Source organism: Neofelis nebulosa, chromosome 14 (assembly GCF_028018385.1).
Source record: "Neofelis nebulosa isolate mNeoNeb1 chromosome 14, mNeoNeb1.pri, whole genome shotgun sequence".
Lineage (NCBI taxonomy): Eukaryota > Metazoa > Chordata > Mammalia > Carnivora > Felidae > Neofelis > Neofelis nebulosa.
In genome coordinates this window covers 82,722,252-82,746,616 of record NC_080795.1, presented here as the reverse complement: position 1 = coordinate 82,746,616, position 24,365 = coordinate 82,722,252, and the positions used below count along the sequence as shown (strand labels likewise).

At 66.4% G+C, this 24,365-nt stretch overlaps 1 protein-coding gene across 3 annotated transcripts; it reads left to right on the top strand.

Annotated features, from left to right (window-relative positions):
• The first annotated feature begins 991 nt into the window (after positions 1 to 991).
• Positions 992 to 22,377, top strand: EPPK1 (epiplakin 1). 3 transcript variants are annotated; one of them, XM_058699361.1, is made up of 3 exons: positions 992 to 1,091; positions 5,501 to 5,596; positions 6,488 to 22,377. In XM_058699361.1, the coding sequence occupies exon 3, from the start codon at positions 6,543 to 6,545 to the stop codon at positions 21,600 to 21,602; it is 15,060 nt and encodes a 5,019-aa protein (XP_058555344.1). In that variant the 5' UTR covers positions 992 to 1,091; positions 5,501 to 5,596; positions 6,488 to 6,542; the 3' UTR covers positions 21,603 to 22,377. The 3 variants fall into 3 exon arrangements, with proteins under 3 accessions (XP_058555344.1, XP_058555346.1, XP_058555345.1); XM_058699363.1 differs by lacking the exon at positions 5,501 to 5,596 and having other exon boundaries at positions 1,070 to 1,091; XM_058699362.1 differs by lacking the exons at positions 992 to 1,091; positions 5,501 to 5,596 and adding an exon at positions 1,702 to 1,723.
• The last annotated feature ends 1,988 nt before the right edge of the window (positions 22,378 to 24,365 follow it).

The following is a 24,365-nucleotide window of genomic DNA, read 5'->3' as shown; positions in this document are numbered from 1 at the left end:
GATACTGTGTCTCCCTCTCTCTCTGCCCCATCCCCACTCATGCTCTGTCTCTCTCTGTCTTAAAAATAAATAAAACATTTAAAAACAAAATTAAAAAAAAAAAAAATGAACCAGGCAAAGATAAGGGCTAGGGGGGCAGAGAGACTGAGCCCTCAAGGCAGGGACTGGGGGATGGGAGAGAGCCTCGGGCTCTGCTTTGGTGGGAGGCACCAAGGTGGTGCCCCCAAGGTTCCGGGCCTCTATCCCCAACACCTCTAGCAGCCACTGCCTCACGGTGCCAGGGTGGGCCTCTGAGAGGAGGGCCAGGAGCTCTGGGATGCACCCGGGACCTCCTCTGAGCCCAGGGGGAGGCTCCTCAGCCGGGGTGGGGTGAAGTCTGGCCATCTTTTCCAGACAGGGGAACCAGCTGGGGACACAGAAACCCCAGTTCTTCCAAGGGGCACACAGAGGGGAGCCCCTGCGGAACCCTGGCTCAGCCCACCCAGGACCTAAGCAGCAGTGGGGGGAGCCGACCCCCAGCCCCCTGACTGAGCAGACCCAGCAGGTGGCCAGCAGTGCGCACTCCCCCCACACCCCCACACACATGTGAGCAGAGGAGCTGTGCGAACCCCTGCCGACCGGCTCTCCGCAATACAGTCGCGTTTTGGAAAGTGAAACCGCCGGTCAGGTGTGCATTTCCTTTACAAAGTCCACTGAACCCGCTGAGAGGGGCGGGGGGGGGGGGGGGGCGGGGGGGGGATGGACCCCTCCCCCAGCACCCTGTGCCCACCTCCGCTCCCTCGCGGGGACTCTGGGGAAGGGGTCAAAGGGGCAGGAGGGAGAGGGCAGCCGCCCCCCTGCAATTCGGGGCCATTCCTCACCAGGGGTGCTCACGGGTGGCCAGCCTACCGAGGGGCGGGCCCGGGGCGCCGCCCTGGCCCCCGCCGGGTTCTGGGTACCCGCCCGCCCCACCCGGATTCGGGGCGCGCCCCCCACCCCGGGCCGCCGCCCCCAGATGAGGGCGGGGCCGCGGCCGGTTTAAATTCGGGTGGCGCGGGCCCAGCCGCGAGCCGAGAGACTGCGTTCCGAGCGCTGGGGCGCCGCGCGGGCAGGTGGGACACCCAGGCCTGGGCCAGACCCGGGCAGGCCAGGGAGCAGAGACCGAAGCTCCTTCGACGGGCGCTGAGCTCGGGTCCGGGAGGCTGGGGCGGGCGTGGGGGGGCAAGGCGCCGGTGGAGCGGGGAGCGGCCGGGAGCTCCGCGCTCTGGCTCGCCCGGATCGGGCAGTCTGAGCCCCGGGCCGGCCGCCCTCCCTGGTGGGCGAGGATGCAGGTTACCGGCAGGGACGTGGGAGATGCGGCCCGGGGAGGTGGGAGTGGGCGGTGGCGGGTTGGGGGTGGGGGTTCCTCCCGGCTCCAGCGGTTTCCCGGCAGGGGGCAAGGCTGGGGTGGCCCCGGGCGGGTGTGCAGGTCAGGTTCCGCCTGCCGCCCCCCTTCGGCGGAGGGTGGAGGCGCCCTGGGCGGAGGTAATCGGTAATCAGGCTGACAGATTGAGAGGGCGGTGCTGCTCCTGGCTGGGGCACTGACCAATCCGGGAGCCACCTGCTGTCCCCCGTGGGGCGGCGGCAGTGACACCGCATGGGGTCATCTCAAGACCCTTGCCAGGACGGGGCTCAGGAGGGCTGCCTTCCCTGTACCCACCTGTCTTACCAAGCTCCTTCTGCCGCTGGCCTCTGCCCCGAGGAGGTGAGTGGGATCCTTCCGCAGCTGCCCGATGGGGCAGAGCCAAGATTGCCGCCTCCCTGTGTGGGCCTGAGGCAGCCTGCAACCTAGTTCTGTCCTTATCTGGCTCAGGTGGACAGCCAGCCCTCTGCCCTCCTCCCGGCCCCAGGCTGGAGAGGGGGGATGTCCTTCAGGGCAGAGGCAGAAGGTGGCCCACAGCCAAGGAATGCAGACCCACCCTCCTTAGGATTGTCCTCCCTCCCCTTGTCACCCAGGGCTGTCCCCCCACCCTCCCCTCCTCCAGGGAAGCCGCAGGAAGAGCCCTCTTCCCTTTCAGATTCCCTTTTCCTTCCTGGAAAATCTGCTCAGCCCCAAGGCCCTTACCCCTCGGGTCACACACCATGCCCACCTTCTGCTGCTGGCCACCTCTGTAGGACATTGGGCTGGCCAGGGTGTCCTGCCCTTGAAGCCGCCCCCTCCCCCACTCCCTGGGCCCTGGACACCAGTCACATACCATGGTCTTCTCTCCCGAGCTCCAGACCCCTCTGTCCAGCTGCCTTCCCAAGGTCTCCACTCCACAACCCTGCTCCTGTCTCACCTGGGCAGAGTCCAAAGAGGCTCCTACCTGGCCCAAGGTCACTGCCAACCAAATAGGGGGCGTGGCCCAACTGCCAAGGGCACAGGGCCTGTCCTGGCCTTAGGCCCCCACTTCCTGCTTGAGTACTCCGTCAGGCTCCTGGGTCCCCCCTCCCACCATGAATCCCCTTTGTTTTTTTAATTTTTTAATGTTTATTTTTGAGAGAGAGAGAGAGCGCGTGCAAGAGAGAGCAGGGGAGGGTCAGAAAGGAGACACAGAATCCGAAGCAGGCTCCAGGCTCCAGCTGTCAGCACAGAGCCCGACGTGGGGCTCAAACCCATGAAACTTGAGATCATGACCTGATCATGAGCTGAAGTTGGACCCTTAACCGACGGAGCCCCGGAGGCACCCTCCCCCATGAATCCCCTTTGTGCGGGGAACTGGAACCTCCTGCTCCCCAAGCTGGTGACTGCTCTGGTTTTCCTGTCTGGGCGCTGCCCCTCCCCACCCAGCACAGCCCCGTCAGGGCTCTGGGCCGTCTGTCTATGTCCAGGCCAAGGGCCACCCGCCGTGGCTCCGAATGTCCCTCCTTCCCTTTGCTGGGCAGTGAGGTCCCTCTCCTCTCCCCACCTTTGTCCATTGCCAAGGGAAAGTCACGCTCTTCTACTCTTCTAGCTATCTAACTGCCCCAGTAGCCGTGTCACCTGGCATTCCTGCCGAGACGGGCAGGCCTGTCCCGGGCTCACAGACCCGCTGAAGGCAGTCCTGGCACAGGGCACCCTGTGCGAAGGGAGTATCCCGGCCGGCAGCCAGGCATGTGTCCAGGCCAGGCCCCAGAAGCAGGGTCTGATGGCAAGCATATTGGGGAGTGGACTCGGAGTGGCCCCTGTTGAGTGCAGGACACAAAACAGGAGAGAGCCAGCCTCTGGTGCAGCCCCGCTCGCAGCTGGAAGGAGGTCGAGGCAGCCGTGCACTCACCGCCGTCACACCAGGCCCTGGAACCCTGCTCCCAGGGCACCCGTGGGCTTCTCTTCCTGGGGAGACGCGCGGGGGACGGTGAACAGGTGGGCCCCCAGCCAGAGCTGCGGCATGGGCCTCGTCTCTAAGGCTCCACTCCTCCTTCTCCTCGCCCACCCCTACCGCACGTCGGCCTGGCCTGGTGCCCACCTGGGGTGTGCAAACCGTTGCCCCTGAGGTCCCCTGTGGCTACACGTGTCCATTAGCTGCGGGAATGGCCACACCCCTGCCTCCACCCCACCCAGACCCTGCCTTCTCCTGGTGGTCGGGTCACTCCCAGACCCTTGGTCCTGGACGCAAGGAGCCGGGGTGCCCTGGGAGCAGCCGTGGCCTTCAGCTCAGTGGGACTGCGGCTGTGTCCGTGGCAGAAGTACTCATCCTGTGGGACTGACCCCGGAGCTGCAGGGATGGGTGGCGGGGTCATCGGAGGCATGGTGGGGGCCATGTCTGCTCCCATCGCTTGGTTCCTGGACCCATATGGTCTAGCTGCAGGGACAGACACATCACATTCTAGAATGGTCACTGCCCTTCCCCGCCCCCCCCCCCCCGCCCCGGTCACGGGACCCCCGGTGAGCTGGTGCTGGAGCTTGCCTGCAGTGGCCCTTTCACGATGGAGCCTTCAGCCTGCCCTGCGCTGCAGAGATCAGAGCCTCTTGACTGGTCACTACAAAGCCTCAGGTGTCCACAAGGACTTTTTGTCATCCAGCTGGCCACTCACAGCCTTTTGTGTTCGTCCAAAGTCTCGTTGTTTAGCAATGCCCCCCACCCCCACCGTGTGCTCTGCACTAACCCCCATCCCAGATGCCTGATCCCACACTCCGTTTACTCGGAACGCTGGCAGATGGAGGCACTTCCCCGATCCCTGCTCACACGGCCAGCCGGGTGGCGGTGTGCCCCTCCAGAGCCTCGCCCAGTGTCTGCCTGGTCCTGGCACCACCAGTCTGAGCTGAGCAGCACGCGAGCTGCAGGGGGTGGGAAGGGCCCCTCGTCTGTGTAGGGAAAGGGTGAGGCAGGATTTCACCCACTCCCAGGGGCTGGGCTTACATGCGGCCCCATGTCAAGTCAAGGGCCTGAGCCAGTGCAGCCCCAGGACGGGCAAGGCAATTCCCGAGGGGGCCGAAGTGGGGGCCGTCTGCCAACAGCCCTCCTGAAGCCCCAGATGGGGTCTGGGTCATGCCCCCAAGCGTCCACCCTTCCAGATGTGTGTGTTGTCGGAGTCCCAGCTTCTTACTGTCACTGGGGGGCGCTCGACACCCCCTGGGCCATGTTGCCCCCTGCACCGCCCTGGCGCTGAGGCCTCCCATGGATGCCTCATGGCCACTTGCTGATCCCACCCTGCTCCTGGGCCGGAGGTCGGTGGAGAGGGCAGGAGCAACGAAGGTGGCCTTGAGCGCCACAGTAGGTAACTAGCAAGCCACGGAGGCTGCAGGACAGGAGAGGGGCCGGCTTGAAACAGCGACCCCATGTGGGGCCAGTGGGGGCTGAGCAATTCAGGGCTCAGGCTGCACGGAGTGGGTGTGGGGGAACCCTTTACAGAACACCAGCAGTCGTGGGGGTGCAGTGGAGTTTGAGGCACCTCGTGAGACCGGGGCACGTGGTTCCTGGACTCCGGGACGGGCTGGGCCTGAGACGCGGTGTGAGGGGTTCCCTGATGTAATGGGCAAGTGGGGGCAGAGTGGAGCCCTGTCACCAGCGAGAAGGCCCCACACCCACGACCCAGAGGCAATGAGATCCAAAATGCATTTGTTGGGTTTGGCAACCACAGTCCGAGTTCATCTTAGTGAGAGCTTCGGGGCGGGGGCGAGCCAGCTGCCTGAGCGGGCACGGGAGCAGGCTTGGGGGGCAGGCTGGGGGCTGGCTGGGAGGCCAGGACAGACGTGTTCGGGCTCTTGGGCAGACAGCCGGTGCCAGCGGGAGCAAAGTGTGGGCTTGCGCCCGGGGGGAGGGGGAAGGGGGGCCCGGGTGTGGTTCTGCAGAAACCGGGTGTGGGCCGGCTGGAAGGGCGGAGGCGGGAGGGAGGCTATGGCTCCCTAAGCTGTCGCAACAATTACCACAACCTGGATGGCTTCAAACAACAGAAACTCCTTCTCGGTTCAAGGGGCCGAAATCTGAGGTCAATGCTTCTGGGCTTGGTGGTCCTCGATGCGTCTGGGCTTGTGGGCGCTCCAGACGGTGCCCCATGGGCTCTCTCCTGTGTCTTCCTATAGAGACTCAAGTCATTTTGGATTAGGGCCATTCCTCCTCTGTGACCTCAACTGAGTTACATCTGCAAAGACTATTTCCAAATAAGGCTACAGTCATAGGTACTGGCGGTCAGGACTTGGATATATCTCTCAGGGGGACACAATTTAATCCCACAGGAAGGGGACAGGCCTGGGTGGAGGAGTTGGTGTGCAGGTGTGAAGCACTTGTCACTGCTGCTCAGAGAATTGGGGCACAGAGCCGTCTGCTGAGAGGGGACAGCCTTGGAGCCTCTCTGGGGCTTGGAGCCAGCTGGCCAGAGACGTGGCCATACCCATGGCTCCCACGGGACTGGCACGCAAACACGGAGTCTGTGTTCCCTCAGGCCCCCGAGTCGAGTGTGGGCACAAAGAGGCCATAGCCCAGAGAGCACAAGGATTGGAGTGGGCAGAGGAGGACACAGACAGAGCCAGGCTGGGGCGGGACACCATGGGGGCTTCTGGCTGGAGCCCAGTGGAGATCTGGGAAGGAACAGAAGCCAGAGCAGAGGGTCTGGGGCAGGGCGGGGGGTTGGAGGCGGTGACTGGAAGAGGGAAGGGTGCTGATGTCCCTGAACCCAAGGACGGGGGAGGAGCCCTGGGGAGCAGACGGGAGGTTTGGGTGAGAGATGGGGGGAGGGGCTCTGGCCCAGGTGGCCCAGCCCCCACCACGGGACCCTGAGGGCAGGAGCTGAGGGGATTGGGCTGGGATGGAGAGCAGAGGATGGCCTGCAGGAAAACAGAGCCCACGCGTCCTAGAGGCCGCCCTGGCTGGCCGGAGGTCCCCCATGGTCCCTCCTGGGACCCCATGGGGCAAGGCAAAAGACCTTACTTGGATGCTGACCCCCATCCCCCAGGAGGGCAAGCCATGCCTGGAGGCTGATTCAGGGTCTGGGATTGACCTCTTGACTCTCTCCCTCCCGTCCACCTGGGCCATTCCAGGGCCCCTAACAGAGCCTTTTCTACCCCCTACAGGAAGCAGACGCAGTGGACCTTGGGTGAGTGAGTTCTACACAACAGGCTGAGCGTGATGAATGGCCACGCCTCTCCTCCTCTTGATGTCCTGGTCACCAACAGCACTGACCCGGCCACCGTCCCCAAGACCATGAAGGCCGTGCCGGGAACCAGCACCCCTTCTGGGACTCCGTCTGCCCAGCCTAAGAGCATCGCGGGGGTGTATGTGGAGGCCTCCGGCCAGGCACAGAGTCTCTACGCTGCCATGAAGCAGGGCCTCCTGCCCGTTGAGCTTGGGCTGGCTCTGCTGGAGGCCCAGGCGGCCACCGGGGGCCTCGTGGACCCCACGCAAGGCCGGTTCCTCCCTGTGTCCGAGGCCCTGCAGCAGGGCCTGGTGGGCCTGGAGCTAAAGGAGAAGCTGCTGGTGGCCGAGCGCGCAGTCGCTGGGTACCCTGACCCCTACGGTGGCGGGAAGCTGGCACTTTTCCAGGCCATCGGGAAGGAGGTGGTAGACGGAGCGCTGGGGCGGGGCTGGCTGGAGGCCCAGCTGGCCACGGGGGGCTTGGTGGATCCCATTCGGGGTACACGGGTGGCCCCGGGGCCGGCCTGTCAGCAGGGTCTCCTGGACCAGGACACGTGGCGTGGCCTGTCTGAGCGCAAGCCCAGCCCCAGTGCCCCTGGCTTCCTGGACCCCAACACCCTGGAGCGGCTGTCGTACCGCGAGCTGCTGGGCCGGTGTGTGAGAGCCCCTGACACAGGGTTGGCGCTGCTGCCCCTCAAGACCACCTTCCCCACCCTGAGTGGGGCAGTGAGCTTGGCCGAGCTGCTAGAGGTGGGGGTCCTGGATGACGAGGCCGCCCGGGGCCTTCGGGAAGGCAGGCTGGCGGCCCGAGAGGTGAGCGCGCGGGCTGACGTGAGGCGCTACCTGCAGGGCACCGGCAGCATCGCGGGGGCTGTCCTGCTGCCCGCGGGCCACAAGAAGAGCTTCTTCCGGGCCGTCAGCGAGCACCTGCTCCCCATGGGCACCGCGCTCCCGCTCCTGGAGGCTCAGGCCGCCACCGGCACACTGGTGGACCCGGCCACCGGCCGGCGGCTCCGGGTGGACGAGGCGGTCAGGTCGGGCCTGGTCGGCCCAGAGCTCCACAGGCAGCTCCTGGTGGCGGAAGAGGCGGTGACGGGGTACCATGACCCCTTCAGCGGCGCCCGAGTGCCCCTCTTCCAGGCCATGAAGAAGGAGCTGGTGGACAGGCCTCTGGCTCTGCGACTCCTAGATGCCCAGCTGGCCACAGGTGGGCTGGTATGTCCGGCCCGCAGGCTCCGGCTGCCCCTGGAGGCCGCCCTGCGCTTCAGATGCCTGGACCAAGAGACTCAGCAGTGTCTGTCCCGGGCCACCGGCTTCTGGGACCCCAACACACAGGAGAGCGTGGGCTATGGGCAGCTACTGGCCCGCTGCGTCACCGACCCAGAAACAGGACTGGCCTTCCTCCCCCTCTCAGGGGGCCCCCTTGGAGAAGAGCCACGAGGACTCCCGTTCATTGACCACAGCACCCGGGAGGCCTTGAGTGAGGCCATGACCACCGTCGCCGTGGGCGAGTTCCAGGGCCGGCCCGCATCACTCTGGGACCTGCTCTTCTCTGAGCCCATCCCTGCGCAGCAGCGGGCGGCACTGGCCCAGCGCCACAAGGAAGGCGCCATCTCGGGGGAGGAACTGGCAGCTGCGCTGAGGGCCGCCCTTGAGCAGGCTGCGGCCACGGCCAGGACCACCTTTGCCGGCCTGAGGGTGCCCGTGGCCCCAGGAGAGCTGCTGAGAGCAGAGATCATCGACCAGGACACGTACGAGCGGCTGGAGCGAGGGCAGACCACAGCCCAGGAGGTGGGCAGGCTGGGCTCGGTGCACAGGTTCCTGCAGGGCACCAGCGGCATCGCAGGCCTGCTGCTGCCGGGCTCCCAGGAGCGGCTCGCCATCTACGAGGCTCGCGGGAGGGGGCTCCTCAGGCACGGCACGGCCCTCATCCTCCTGGAGGCACAGGCGGCCACGGGCTTCATTCTCGACCCGAAGGAAAACAAGAGATATTCTGTGGAGGAGGCGCTGAGGGCTGGCCTCGTAGGGCCTGACGTGTTTGCAAAGCTGCTGTCGGCCGAGCGCGCCGTCACCGGCTACAAGGATCCCTACACCGGGGAGCGCATCTCCCTCTTCCAGGCCATGAAGAAGGACCTCATCGTGCGGGAGCACGGCATCCGCCTGCTGGAGGCCCAGATCGCCACGGGCGGCATCATCGACCCGGTGCACAGCCACCGGCTGCCCGTGGACGTGGCCTACCGGCGCGGCTACTTCGACGAGGAGACGAACCGCGTCCTGGCGGACCCGAGCGACGACACCAAGGGCTTCTTCGACCCCAACACGCACGAGAACCTCACCTACCTGCAGCTGTTGGAGCGCTGCGTGGAGGACCCCGAGACGGGCCTGCGCCTGCTGCCCCTGAACGGCACCCAGCCCCCGCTTGTGGACGGCACCACCCGGCAGGCCTTCCAGAGCCTGCTGCTGTCGGGGAAGTTCGGGCGTTTCCAGGGGCGGAGAGTTTCCGCGTGGGAGCTGATCAACTCAGAATGCTTCAGCGAGGACCAGCGGAGGCAGCTCCTGCGGAGGTACCAGCAGCACAGCATCTCCCTGGAGCAGGTGGCGCAGTGGCTGGAGAGGGAGATGGGGAGGTGGGCGGACATCACGCTGCCCGGGCTGCGGGGCCCGGTCACGGCCTACCAGCTCCTGGAGGCCCGTATCATCGACCAGGAGCTCCTGGACCGGGTGCTGGAGGGGGCGGTCAGCCCCGAAGCCCTCCTCCACACGGACTGCGTCCAGAGGTACCTACGCGGCTCCGGCGCCCTCGGCGGCGTGCTGCTGGGACCCGCCAGCCGGCGGCTCAGCCTGTACGAGGCCATGAGGCAGAAGGTCCTGGGGCCAGGGGTGGCCCTCGCCCTGCTGGAGGCCCAAGCGGCCACTGGAGCCATCGTGGACCCCCACAGTCTGGAGACCCTGTCGGTGGATGAGGCCGTGCGCAGGAAGCTGGTGGGGCCAGAGCTGTATCGCCAGCTGAGACGGGCTGAGGACGCTGTCACTGGCTTCCGAGATCCCTTCTCTGGGAAGTGTGTGTCCCTGTTCCAGGCCATGAAGAAGGGCCTCATCCCTGAGGAGCAGGCCGCCCGCCTCCTGGATGCCCAGCTGGCCACAGGGGGGGTCATTGACCCCACAGGCCACTACCACCTCCCCATGCCCGTGGCCACCCAGCGGGGCTACATAGACCAGGAGATGGAGGAGGCCTTGTCCAGCTCATCCGAGACCTTCCCCACGCCGGACGGCCGGGGACACACCAGCTACGCCCGGCTGCTGGAGCAGTGTCTGAGGGACGAGGCTTCTGGCCTTTACTTCCTGCCCCTGCCCGAAGACGCTCCGGCCATCCCCACCGACAAGCAGGTCCAGGAGACCCTACAGGCGGCGCAGGGGACTGAGGACGGCACGTCCCTCTGGGAGCTGCTGGGCTCTGGCCACTTCACCGAGGAGCAGCGGAACAGCTTCGTGGAGGACTTCGGGCTGGGGAGGACCACCTTGCAGCAGCCGCAGGCAGCTGTGCACAAGCAGGCGCGGGAGGCGGAACTCCTGGCACGGGCTCACGTCACGGTGCCCGGCCCCAGGGGCGAGGTTCCCGCCGTCTGGCTGCGTGACGCCGGCATCATCACCGCGGAGACCCTGGCGGCCCTGGCTCGGGGCACGCGGTCACCCGCGGAGGTCGCCGAGGAGCCCAATGTGAAGGCCCGTCTGTGGGGGACGGGCTGCGTAGCGGGCCTGCTGTTGCAGCCGTCGGGGACCAAGGCCAGCGTCGGCCAGGCCATGAGGGACGGCCTCCTACCCGAGGGCCTGGGGCGAAGGCTGCTGGAGGCCCAAGTGGCATGTGGCTCCCTCATTGACCCTCTGACCAGCCAGAGACTGTCTGTGGAAGGCGCAGTGAAGGCGGGCCTGGTGGGCGGGGCACTGAGCGAGCAGCTCCAGCAGGCCGAGAGGGCCGTGGCTGGGTACACGGACCCCTACACAGGAGGCTCCCTCTCACTGTGGCAGGCCGTGGAGAAGGGGCTGGTGCCCCGAAGTGAGGGCCTCCGGCTCCTACAGGTGCAGCTGGCCACGGGGGGCGCAGTGGACCCTGTGCACGGGGTGCACCTGCCCCAGGAGGCAGCCTGCAGGTTTGGCCTCCTGGATGAGCAGGTCAGCCGGGTGCTGACTTCAAAAGACGAGGACAACAAGTTCTTCTTCGACCCCAGCACGCGAGACAAGGTGACGTACATGCAGCTCAAGGAGGGCTGTGTCTCCGACAGGGACACCGGCCTCTGGCTGCTGCCGCTCGCCCAGGACATGGTGCTCGAAGTGGATGAGCACACGGTGGTGGCCCTGAAGGCCACGAAGGTACCTGTCAGCGCCGGGAGGTTCAAAGGTCTCCGCGTGTCACTGTGGGACCTGCTGCACTCCGAGTACGTCGGCGTCCACAAGCGGCGAGAGCTGGCGGCCCTCTGCCAGTCCGGGAGGGCCACGGCCGTGCGGCAGGTGGCCACGGCAGTCACCACCCTGGTCGAGGCTGCAGAGACACAGCCCTCACGGGCCGCCTTTAGAGGACTCCGGAAGCAGGTGTCGGCCAACGACTTGTTCAGGTCCCAGCTCATTGACAAGGAGACACTGGACGAGCTGAATCAGGGGAGAAAGACTGTGCAGGAGGTGACAGAGATGGACAGTGTGAGGCGGTACCTGGAGGGAAGCAACTTCATTGCCGGGGTCCTCGTCCAGGGCACGAAGGAGAAGATGAGCGTCTCCGAGGCCCTAAGGAGGCACATCCTGCGGCCGGGCACGGCCCTGGTGCTGCTGGAGGCGCAGGCGGCCACCGGCTTCCTCATCGACCCCGTGCGCAACCAGAGGCTGACTGTGGAGGAGGCGTTCGCATCAGGGATGTTTGGCAGGGAAACCTACCAGAAGCTGCTGTCGGCCGAGCGCGCCGTCACCGGCTACACCGACCCCTACACCGGGGAGCGCATCTCCCTCTTCCAGGCCATGAAGAAGGACCTCATCGTGCGGGAGCATGGCATCCGCCTGCTGGAGGCCCAGATCGCCACGGGCGGCATCATCGACCCGGTGCACAGCCACCGGCTGCCCGTGGACGTGGCCTACCGGCGCGGCTACTTCGACGAGGAGACGAACCGCATCCTGGCGGACCCGAGCGACGACACCAAGGGCTTCTTCGACCCCAACACGCACGAGAACCTCACCTACCTGCAGCTGTTGGAGCGCTGCGTGGAGGACCCCGAGACGGGCCTGTACATGTTACAAATTGTAAAGAAAGGAGAGACCTACGTTTATATCGATGAAACCACAAAACAAGTCCTACAGTCCAGAACTACACAAATGCACGTGGGGAGGTTTGCCAATCAGAAAGTCTCCTTCTGGGACCTGCTTTCCTCCCAGTACTTCCCAGAGGAAAGGAAGCGGGAACTCATCCAGGAGTATAGAGCCCAGAATCTACCCCTCGAGCGGCTGCTGGAGCTCATCACAGCTACTGTGGAGGGAACAGAAAAGCAGTACGAGGCGATCCAGGTGCCAGGCATCGGTGGACAGGTGACAGCTGCGGAGTTGTTCAACTCTGGAATCATCGATAAAAGGACCCTGGATGTACTGCACAGAGAGGCACGGGGTGAGCAGGATCTCAGCCGGTTGGCACATGTGAAGACCTATCTGGAAGGTCGTGGCTGCATCGCGGGGGTGACTATGCCCTCCACCCAAGAGGTGATGAGCCTCTATGACGCCAGCAGGAAAGGACTCATCCCCATGGGCTTTGCGGCTCAGCTGCTGGAGGCCCAGGCAGCCACTGGGTTCATGCTGGATCCCTGCAGCCATAGGAGGCTCTCTGTGCAACAGGCCGTGGCTGAGGGCCTGGTGGGTGAGGACATGCAGGAAAGGCTTCTGGACGCCCAGAAGGCCGCCCAAGGCTACACAGACCCGGTCACGGGACACAAAGTCCCGCTATTCCAGGCCATGGAAAAGAACTTAGTCAGAAGAGAGGACGCGCTCAGACTGCTTGAGACACAGGAGGCCACAGGGGGTATCATCGACCCACAGCACCACCACCGCCTGCCTGTGGATGTGGCCTACAGACGGGGGTGTCTACACCAGGACACATACCCGCTCATTTCAGATCAGAAGCACATGAATAAAAGGTTTGTGGATCCAAACACTCAGGAGAGGGTCACCTACCGACAACTACAGGAAAGGAGCCAAAAGGAAACAGGGACAGGCTGGGCGCTCTTCCCGGTGGTAAAGGACCAACAGAAGCCTGCCTACATCGATGAGCCAACGAGGAGGGCCCTGGAGGCTGAGCAGGTGGACGTACAGGTGGGAAGGTTCAAGGACCAGAAGCCATCGCTATGGGAGATCCTGAACTCAGAATACGTGACGGAGGAGAGAAAGCTCGACTTGATAGGTGAATACAAAAAGGACACCGCCCAAGAGTTACAGAAGGTAGTAAACATCATCTTAGGAATAATCGATGAGAGGGAAAAAGGCAACAAACAATTGTGGTTCCGAGGGATCAGAAAGCAAATCACAGCTTCCGAACTGTTCGACTCTGGAATCATAACCCAGGAGATGCTAGAGGACATGGTCAAGGGGGCCAGCACCTCAGATGTCATCGGAGAAAAAGAACAGGTCAAACGCTACCTGCAGGGCACGAGCTGCATCGCGGGCGTGCTGGTGCCCGCCAAGGACGAGCCCGGGCGGCAGGAGAAGATGAGCATCTACCAGGCCATGTGGAAGGGCGTCCTGCGGCCCGGCACGGCCCTGGTGCTGCTGGAGGCGCAGGCGGCCACCGGCTTCGTCGTCGACCCCGTGCGCAACCAGAGGCTGTCCGTGGAGGAGGCGGTGGCGGCGGGCGTGGTGGGCGGCGAGATCCAGGACAAGCTGCTGTCGGCCGAGCGCGCCGTCACCGGCTACACCGACCCCTACACCGGGGAGCGCATCTCCCTCTTCCAGGCCATGAAGAAGGACCTCATCGTGCGGGAGCACGGCATCCGCCTGCTGGAGGCCCAGATCGCCACGGGCGGCATCATCGACCCGGTGCACAGCCACCGGCTGCCCGTGGACGTGGCCTACCGGCGCGGCTACTTCGACGAGGAGACGAACCGCGTCCTGGCGGACCCGAGCGACGACACCAAGGGCTTCTTCGACCCCAACACGCACGAGAACCTCACCTACCTGCAGCTGCTTCGCCGCTGCGTGCAGGACCCCGGCACCGGGCTCTACATGCTGCAGCTGGCCGGCCGGGGCTCCGCCGTGCACGAGCTGAGCGAGGAGCTGCGCGGCGCCCTGCGTGAGGCCCGCGTGACCCCGGACGCGGGCGCCCTCCGGGGCCAGAGCGTCTCCATCTGGGAGCTCCTCTTCTACTGGGAGGTGCCCGAGGGCCTGAGGCAGGACCTGCTGCGCAGGTACCAGGCGGGCACGCTGACCGCGCAGGAGGTGGGGGCCGCCCTCACCCCGCTGCTGGCCCGTGCCGAGGACGGGAGCCCACGCCCGGCGCCCCCGGACCCTCGGGGGGCCCTGCGTGCCGCCACCATGGAGGTCAAGGTGGGCCGCCTGCGCGGGCCGGCGGTGCCCGTGTGGGACGTGCTGGCGTCCAGCTACGTGAGCAGCGTTACGCGCGAGCACCTGCTGGCCGGCTTCGGCTCGGGGACGCTGGGCCTGCCCGCGCTGACCCGCAGGCTGACCACCATCATCGAGGAGGCGGAGGCGGCCGGCGGGACCGAGGGCGCGTCGGGGGACGCCGCCCGCGGCCAGCGGGAGCCCCGGCCCCCCGGGCGCGGCGACGGCGACGCGGGCCCCTCCCCGGCCGGGGCCGACGCCGAGCCCGCCAGCGGCCTCCAGGAGCGGGCCCTGCGTGCCGCCACCATGGAGGTGCGCGCCGGGCAGTTCCGGGGCCAGCGCCCCTCCGTGTGGGACGTGCTCTTCTCCTCCTACCTGAGCCAGGCCCGCCGGGACGAGCTCCTGGCCCAGCACGCGGCCGGCGCCCTGGCCGTGCCCGCCCTCATCGCCATCCTCACCGAGGCCATCGAGGAGGCGGAGGAGCGGCTGAGCGAGGCGTCCTTCCCGGGCCTGAGGCGCCAGGTGTCCGCGTCCGAGCTGCACACGTCCGGGATCCTGGGCCCCGAGACCCTGCGGGACCTGGCCCAGGGCACCAAGACCCTGCAGGAGGTGACAGAGATGGACTCGGTCAAACGCTACCTGCAGGGCACGAGCTGCATCGCGGGCGTGCTGGTGCCCGCCAAGGACGAGCCCGGGCGGCAGGAGAAGATGAGCATCTACCAGGCCATGTGGAAGGGCGTCCTGCGGCCCGGCACGGCCCTGGTGCTGCTGGAGGCGCAGGCGGCCACCGGCTTCGTCGTCGACCCCGTGCGCAACCAGAGGCTGTCCGTGGAGGAGGCGGTGGCGGCGGGCGTGGTGGGCGGCGAGATCCAGGACAAGCTGCTGTCGGCCGAGCGCGCCGTCACCGGCTACACCGACCCCTACACCGGGGAGCGCATCTCCCTCTTCCAGGCCATGAAGAAGGACCTCATCGTGCGGGAGCACGGCATCCGCCTGCTGGAGGCCCAGATCGCCACGGGCGGCATCATCGACCCGGTGCACAGCCACCGGCTGCCCGTGGACGTGGCCTACCGGCGCGGCTACTTCGACGAGGAGACGAACCGCGTCCTGGCGGACCCGAGCGACGACACCAAGGGCTTCTTCGACCCCAACACGCACGAGAACCTCACCTACCTGCAGCTGCTTCGCCGCTGCGTGCAGGACCCCGGCACCGGGCTCTACATGCTGCAGCTGGCCGGCCGGGGCTCCGCCGTGCACGAGCTAAGCGAGGAGCTGCGCGGCGCCCTGCGTGAGGCCCGCGTGACCCCGGACGCGGGCGCCCTCCGGGGCCAGAGCGTCTCCATCTGGGAGCTCCTCTTCTACTGGGAGGTGCCCGAGGGCCTGAGGCAGGACCTGCTGCGCAGGTACCAGGCGGGCACGCTGACCGCGCAGGAGGTGGGGGCCGCCCTCACCCCGCTGCTGGCCCGTGCCGAGGACGGGAGCCCACGCCCGGCGCCCCCGGACCCTCGGGGGGCCCTGCGTGCCGCCACCATGGAGGTCAAGGTGGGCCGCCTGCGCGGGCCGGCGGTGCCCGTGTGGGACGTGCTGGCGTCCAGCTACGTGAGCAGCGTTACGCGCGAGCACCTGCTGGCCGGCTTCGGCTCGGGGACGCTGGGCCTGCCCGCGCTGACCCGCAGGCTGACCACCATCATCGAGGAGGCGGAGGCGGCCGGCGGGACCGAGGGCGCGTCGGGGGACGCCGCCCGCGGCCAGCGGGAGCCCCGGCCCCCCGGGCGCGGCGACGGCGACGCGGGCCCCTCCCCGGCCGGGGCCGACGCCGAGCCCGCCAGCGGCCTCCAGGAGCGGGCCCTGCGTGCCGCCACCATGGAGGTGCGCGCCGGGCAGTTCCGGGGCCAGCGCCCCTCCGTGTGGGACGTGCTCTTCTCCTCCTACCTGAGCCAGGCCCGCCGGGACGAGCTCCTGGCCCAGCACGCGGCCGGCGCCCTGGCCGTGCCCGCCCTCATCGCCATCCTCACCGAGGCCATCGAGGAGGCGGAGGAGCGGCTGAGCGAGGCGTCCTTCCCGGGCCTGAGGCGCCAGGTGTCCGCGTCCGAGCTGCACACGTCCGGGATCCTGGGCCCCGAGACCCTGCGGGACCTGGCCCAGGGCACCAAGACCCTGCAGGAGGTGACAGAGATGGACTCGGTCAAACGCTACCTGCAGGGCACGAGCTGCATCGCGGGCGTGCTGGTGCCCGCCAAGGACGAGCCCGGGCGGCAGGAGAAGATGAGCATCTACCAGGCCATGTGGAAGGGCGTCCTGCGGCCCGGCACGGCCCTGGTGCTGCTGGAGGCGCAGGCGGCCACCGGCTTCGTCGTCGACCCCGTGCGCAACCAGAGGCTGTCCGTGGAGGAGGCGGTGGCGGCGGGCGTGGTGGGCGGCGAGATCCAGGACAAGCTGCTGTCGGCCGAGCGCGCCGTCACCGGCTACACCGACCCCTACACCGGGGAGCGCATCTCCCTCTTCCAGGCCATGAAGAAGGACCTCATCGTGCGGGAGCACGGCATCCGCCTGCTGGAGGCCCAGATCGCCACGGGCGGCATCATCGACCCGGTGCACAGCCACCGGCTGCCCGTGGACGTGGCCTACCGGCGCGGCTACTTCGACGAGGAGACGAACCGCGTCCTGGCGGACCCGAGCGACGACACCAAGGGCTTCTTCGACCCCAACACGCACGAGAACCTCACCTACCTGCAGCTGCTTCGCCGCTGCGTGCAGGACCCCGGCACCGGGCTCTACATGCTGCAGCTGGCCGGCCGGGGCTCCGCCGTGCACGAGCTGAGCGAGGAGCTGCGCGGCGCCCTGCGTGAGGCCCGCGTGACCCCGGACGCGGGCGCCCTCCGGGGCCAGAGCGTCTCCATCTGGGAGCTCCTCTTCTACTGGGAGGTGCCCGAGGGCCTGAGGCAGGACCTGCTGCGCAGGTACCAGGCGGGCACGCTGACCGCGCAGGAGGTGGGGGCCGCCCTCACCCCGCTGCTGGCCCGTGCCGAGGACGGGAGCCCACGCCCGGCGCCCCCGGACCCTCGGGGGGCCCTGCGTGCCGCCACCATGGAGGTCAAGGTGGGCCGCCTGCGCGGGCCGGCGGTGCCCGTGTGGGACGTGCTGGCGTCCAGCTACGTGAGCAGCGTTACGCGCGAGCACCTGCTGGCCGGCTTCGGCTCGGGGACGCTGGGCCTGCCCGCGCTGACCCGCAGGCTGACCACCATCATCGAGGAGGCGGAGGCGGCCGGCGGGACCGAGGGCGCGTCGGGGGACGCCGCCCGCGGCCAGCGGGAGCCCCGGCCCCCCGGGCGCGGCGACGGCGACGCGGGCCCCTCCCCGGCCGGGGCCGACGCCGAGCCCGCCAGCGGCCTCCAGGAGCGGGCCCTGCGTGCCGCCACCATGGAGGTGCGCGCCGGGCAGTTCCGGGGCCAGCGCCCCTCCGTGTGGGACGTGCTCTTCTCCTCCTACCTGAGCCAGGCCCGCCGGGACGAGCTCCTGGCCCAGCACGCGGCCGGCGCCCTGGCCGTGCCCGCCCTCATCGCCATCCTCACCGAGGCCATCGAGGAGGCGGAGGAGCGGCTGAGCGAGGCGTCCTTCCCGGGCCTGAGGCGCCAGGTGTCCGCGTCCGAGCTGCACACGTCCGGGATCCTGGGCCCCGAGACCCTGCGGGACCTGGCCCAGGGCACCAAGACCCTGCAGGAGGTGACAGAGATGGACTCGGTCAAACGCTACCTGCAGGGCACGAGCTGCATCGCGGGCGTGCTGGTGCCCGCCAAGGACGAGCCCGGGCGGCAGGAGAAGATGAGCATCTACCAGGCCATGTGGAAGGGCGTCCTGCGGCCCGGCACGGCCCTGGTGCTGCTGGAGGCGCAGGCGGCCACCGGCTTCGTCGTCGACCCCGTGCGCAACCAGAGGCTGTCCGTGGAGGAGGCGGTGGCGGCGGGCGTGGTGGGCGGCGAGATCCAGGACAAGCTGCTGTCGGCCGAGCGCGCCGTCACCGGCTACACCGACCCCTACACCGGGGAGCGCATCTCCCTCTTCCAGGCCATGAAGAAGGACCTCATCGTGCGGGAGCACGGCATCCGCCTGCTGGAGGCCCAGATCGCCACGGGCGGCATCATCGACCCGGTGCACAGCCACCGGCTGCCCGTGGACGTGGCCTACCGGCGCGGCTACTTCGACGAGGAGACGAACCGCGTCCTGGCGGACCCGAGCGACGACACCAAGGGCTTCTTCGACCCCAACACGCACGAGAACCTCACCTACCTGCAGCTGCTTCGCCGCTGCGTGCAGGACCCCGGCACCGGGCTCTACATGCTGCAGCTGGCCGGCCGGGGCTCCGCCGTGCACGAGCTGAGCGAGGAGCTGCACGGCGCCCTGCGTGAGGCCCGCGTGACCCCGGACGCGGGCGCCCTCCGGGGCCAGAGCGTCTCCATCTGGGAGCTCCTCTTCTACTGGGAGGTGCCCGAGGGCCTGAGGCAGGACCTGCTGCGCAGGTACCAGGCGGGCACGCTGACCGCGCAGGAGGTGGGGGCCGCCCTCACCCCGCTGCTGGCCCGTGCCGAGGACGGGAGCCCACGCCCGGCGCCCCCGGACCCTCGGGGGGCCCTGCGTGCCGCCACCATGGAGGTCAAGGTGGGCCGCCTGCGCGGGCCGGCGGTGCCCGTGTGGGACGTGCTGGCGTCCAGCTACGTGAGCAGCGTTACGCGCGAGCACCTGCTGGCCGGCTTCGGCTCGGGGACGCTGGGCCTGCCCGCGCTGACCCGCAGGCTGACCACCATCATCGAGGAGGCGGAGGCGGCCGGCGGGACCGAGGGCGCGTCGGGGGACGCCGCCCGCGGCCAGCGGGAGCCCCGGCCCCCCGGGCGCGGCGACGGCGACGCGGGCCCCTCCCCGGCCGGGGCCGACGCCGAGCCCGCCAGCGGCCTCCAGGAGCGGGCCCTGCGTGCCGCCACCATGGAGGTGCGCGCCGGGCAGTTCCGGGGCCAGCGCCCCTCCGTGTGGGACGTGCTCTTCTCCTCCTACCTGAGCCAGGCCCGCCGGGACGAGCTCCTGGCCCAGCACGCGGCCGGCGCCCTGGCCGTGCCCGCCCTCATCGCCATCCTCACCGAGGCCATCGAGGAGGCGGAGGAGCGGCTGAGCGAGGCGTCCTTCCCGGGCCTGAGGCGCCAGGTGTCCGCGTCCGAGCTGCACACGTCCGGGATCCTGGGCCCCGAGACCCTGCGGGACCTGGCCCAGGGCACCAAGACCCTGCAGGAGGTGACAGAGATGGACTCGGTCAAACGCTACCTGCAGGGCACGAGCTGCATCGCGGGCGTGCTGGTGCCCGCCAAGGACGAGCCCGGGCGGCAGGAGAAGATGAGCATCTACCAGGCCATGTGGAAGGGCGTCCTGCGGCCCGGCACGGCCCTGGTGCTGCTGGAGGCGCAGGCGGCCACCGGCTTCGTCGTCGACCCCGTGCGCAACCAGAGGCTGTCCGTGGAGGAGGCGGTGGCGGCGGGCGTGGTGGGCGGCGAGATCCAGGACAAGCTGCTGTCGGCCGAGCGCGCCGTCACCGGCTACACCGACCCCTACACCGGGGAGCGCATCTCCCTCTTCCAGGCCATGAAGAAGGACCTCATCGTGCGGGAGCACGGCATCCGCCTGCTGGAGGCCCAGATCGCCACGGGCGGCATCATCGACCCGGTGCACAGCCACCGGCTGCCCGTGGACGTGGCCTACCGGCGCGGCTACTTCGACGAGGAGACGAACCGCGTCCTGGCGGACCCGAGCGACGACACCAAGGGCTTCTTCGACCCCAACACGCACGAGAACCTCACCTACCTGCAGCTGCTTCGCCGCTGCGTGCAGGACCCCGGCACCGGGCTCTACATGCTGCAGCTGGCCGGCCGGGGCTCCGCCGTGCACGAGCTGAGCGAGGAGCTGCGCGGCGCCCTGCGTGAGGCCCGCGTGACCCCGGACGCGGGCGCCCTCCGGGGCCAGAGCGTCTCCATCTGGGAGCTCCTCTTCTACTGGGAGGTGCCCGAGGGCCTGAGGCAGGACCTGCTGCGCAGGTACCAGGCGGGCACGCTGACCGCGCAGGAGGTGGGGGCCGCCCTCACCCCGCTGCTGGCCCGTGCCGAGGACGGGAGCCCACGCCCGGCGCCCCCGGACCCTCGGGGGGCCCTGCGTGCCGCCACCATGGAGGTCAAGGTGGGCCGCCTGCGCGGGCCGGCGGTGCCCGTGTGGGACGTGCTGGCGTCCAGCTACGTGAGCAGCGTTACGCGCGAGCACCTGCTGGCCGGCTTCGGCTCGGGGACGCTGGGCCTGCCCGCGCTGACCCGCAGGCTGACCACCATCATCGAGGAGGCGGAGGCGGCCGGCGGGACCGAGGGCGCGTCGGGGGACGCCGCCCGCGGCCAGCGGGAGCCCCGGCCCCCCGGGCGCGGCGACGGCGACGCGGGCCCCTCCCCGGCCGGGGCCGACGCCGAGCCCGCCAGCGGCCTCCAGGAGCGGGCCCTGCGTGCCGCCACCATGGAGGTGCGCGCCGGGCAGTTCCGGGGCCAGCGCCCCTCCGTGTGGGACGTGCTCTTCTCCTCCTACCTGAGCCAGGCCCGCCGGGACGAGCTCCTGGCCCAGCACGCGGCCGGCGCCCTGGCCGTGCCCGCCCTCACCGCCATCCTCACCGAGGCCATCGAGGAGGCGGAGGAGCGGCTGAGCGAGGCGTCCTTCCCGGGCCTGAGGCGCCAGGTGTCCGCGTCCGAGCTGCACACGTCCGGGATCCTGGGCCCCGAGACCCTGCGGGACCTGGCCCAGGGCACCAAGACCCTGCAGGAGGTGACAGAGATGGACTCGGTCAAACGCTACCTGCAGGGCACGAGCTGCATTGCGGGCGTGCTGGTGCCCGCCAAGGACGAGCCCGGGCGGCAGGAGAAGATGAGCATCTATCAGGCCATGTGGAAGGGCGTCCTACGGCCCGGCACGGCCCTGGTGCTGCTGGAGGCGCAGGCGGCCACCGGCTTCGTCGTCGACCCCGTGCGCAACCAGAGGCTGTCCGTGGAGGAGGCGGTGGCGGCGGGCGTGGTGGGCGGCGAGATCCAGGACAAGCTGCTGTCGGCCGAGCACGCCGTCACCGGCTACACCGACCCCTACACCGGGGAGCGCATCTCCCTCTTCCAGGCCATGAAGAAGGACCTCATCGTGCGGGAGCACGGCATCCGCCTGCTGGAGGCCCAGATCGCCACGGGCGGCATCATCGACCCGGTGCACAGCCACCGGCTGCCCGTGGACGTGGCCTACCGGCGCGGCTACTTCGACGAGGAGACGAACCGCGTCCTGGCGGACCCGAGCGACGACACCAAGGGCTTCTTCGACCCCAACACGCACGAGAACCTCACCTACCTGCAGCTGTTGGAGAGAGCTACTGCTGATCCTGAGACCGGACTGTTATTTATGTCTCTGCGTGGAGTTTGAATCGCCGTTCTCCTTGTTGCTATGTAGAGATATAAAAGCATCTGTCATTAATGCAAAATTCTTGGTATATTCCAATTAATTGTCTTTCTTTTGTCACTCGTGCTATATATGTATCTGGTAAGGTACCCAACATTTTTATCATCCCCCTAGTTCCCCCACATCCCATTTTGTGGGAAAATAACATAACCCTCACTCCTCATACCAGTCTGCACTTCTCCCCGTTTTCTTACTTGTGAATTTTTATTATGTGTGTGCCTTTTGGATGGATGTTGAGACATTCTGTATTAAACTGTGTTGCAGTAATAGTTAAAATAGTTAAAATTTTTCCCTTTTTTGTTGCTGTTGTTGTATATACGTTAGTTTCTTATGTTCTTTTTTTTTTAAATGCTCTGTTTTCCATTTTATTTTTTCCTTTTTTTAAAGTTTAGTTATGTTGAGAAAGACAAAGAAAACATGAGGGGGGAGGGGCAAAGATGGGGAGAGAGAGAAGAGAGAGAATCCCCAACAGGATCCCGAGCTGTCAGCACACGGCCCAAGGTGGGGCTTGAACCCATGAACTGTGAGATCATAACCCGACTCAAAACCAAGTGTCAAACGCTTCACTCACTGAGCCATCCAGGTACCCCTTTCCTTTCCACTTTTAAGATATGTCCTGCTTGTGGATTAACTCATTTCCTATCAAGTTTTGTTTTCAATTCAGTGGTTCGTGGCTATTTCGGGTCCCTCTTTGGTGGCCGTGTTTCCCATTGCTGTGCTCAATAAAGCTCAGCCTGAATATGTTCTTGGCGTGGCCCTTCTATTAGGTATGTCCCCTCGTGGGTTGGTAACTAGCACATTTTGTAACTATATGCTTTATAATTTACAAAGAAATGTTTGTGTTTAACGAAAGGTCTCTGACTTCAGAGTTTTGAGTGGTGGATGTTTTAATTGTAGAAATAAGTTAAACAAGGAAAATAACCATCACAAATGTAGGGTAACATAGACTTACATTTAGAATAGTCTCTTAAAACGCTGCAGCTCTGTTGGTTGAGCATCTGATTCTTGATTTTACCTCAGGTCACGATCCCAGGGACGTGGGATTCAGCCCCATGTTGGGCTCCACGCTGAGTATGGAGCCTGCTTAAGAATCTCAGAGCACCTGGGTGGCTCAGTTGGTTAAGTGTCCGACTCTTAGTTTTAGCTCAGGTCATGATCTCGCAGTCTGTGGGTTCGAGCCCTGCATTGGGCTCTGTGCTGACAGCTCAGAGCCTGCTGGGGAGTCTCTCTCTCCCTTTCTGCCCCTCTCCCCACTCTCTCTCTCTCTCTCTGTGTGTCTCAAAAATAAACATTAAAAAAAGATCTCTCCTCTCTCTTTCCCTCTCCCCCTCTCCCCACTGGTGCTCACTCGTTGTCTCTCTAAAATGAAATAATAATAAAAGAACACTGTAGTTAGGTCATACTCAAAGACTGCTTGAAGAGCTTGGTAATTCAGTCATTAATTAAAGGGTGTGCAGTTGGGACAAAGGGCCAGTCCTCCCTGGTCTCCTTCTTCACTATATGGAGTAGTGAGCGGGTGAGTGACATTTTCAAAGTACTGCTGGGTCCTGGGGGGGGGGGGGGGGAAGCTGGGACACAGGGAGCAAGCTGCTGGGTGGTCTTGGTGAGCAAAGCTGGTCATAGAAGCCTGACAGCCACAGGGATGTTGGAAGCAGTCAGATGTCATCCACGGCAGCATCTGGGGAAAAGAGAAGTGTCCCTATTAACTCTGATACACCAGTGGGGCTGAAGGCCTATACACAGAAATAAGAGTTCAAGGTTGGGGTTCGAGTGTGAGAGAAGGCACGTGTGTGCGTGCACCACTTTTCTCTCTAGAAAGAAATGATGAAGTTGAGGTGAGGAATCAGCAGCTGTGACAGGGTGAAACCATGGGAAGGCAGTGGGGAGGTGTGGGGTAAAGGGAGCCTTTGGACAAGAATTCGAGAGCCTGTCTCTTGTTGACATGGCCAGAGGGTGTCACCGGGGGCCTCCTGGAGAGAAAGGCGCTGCATGTGAGGAGGGAGGGGCTCCCCACGCTGGGCTCCTCTGTGCCAGGGGAGCCATCAGCAGAACCGCAAGAGAAAAGAATAAATTGGCATTTTCGAGTGTGGGAAGGTGACCGAGCAAGTGAAAGGCAAGCCCAGAAGGGCAGGCGGGATGGGGGGGGGGGGGGGGGGGGCGGGGCGGGTTGTGATCATGAATTAAAGTCTCCCGGTCAGCCTGCTGGTGTGTTTATCACTTCAGTGGCCCTCCCACGTGTTCCCTGGCGGAGGCGCGACGCGCCAGGAGAGCTGGCCTTCCAGATGCCCCATCCCAGGTCCTCTCCTAGACCCTCGGGGAGCAGCCCCCAGGCCGCGCTCCACACTGGGCCCACACTGGGCCCACCCTGGGACGGAAGCCTGGAGACAACCGCGGTGCCGCGCGAGGGTGGTGGGCAAGTGGTGCGGGAAGGACCTGCGGCTCCAAGAGCTGCACAGGGGCGTTTCCCGGAGCCCCGGGCCCGGTCCATGCAGGTCACGGAGCGCCCGTGGAGGACCCGACGTACACGGCTCCAGGCCGGCGCCGAACCCCCTGTGGTCGGCTCGCTGGACTCCGGCTGGCGGCGTGGCCTCTTCTGAGAGCGGAGGCTTGCTGCAGGAGCGTCTTACCCCGACCGGAGCTGGACGCCCGGGGCGCGGGCTCTAGTCCGGATAGGCTGGGCCTCAGCCTGGGCGGACTCCTTGGGGCGGGGCCTTAGGCAGGGCTACG

Excerpts from the sequence above, each read along its gene's own strand:
- EPPK1 (XM_058699361.1), top strand. The coding sequence starts at position 6,543 with ATGAATGGCCACGCCTCTCCTCCTCTTGATGTCCTGGTCACCAACAGC.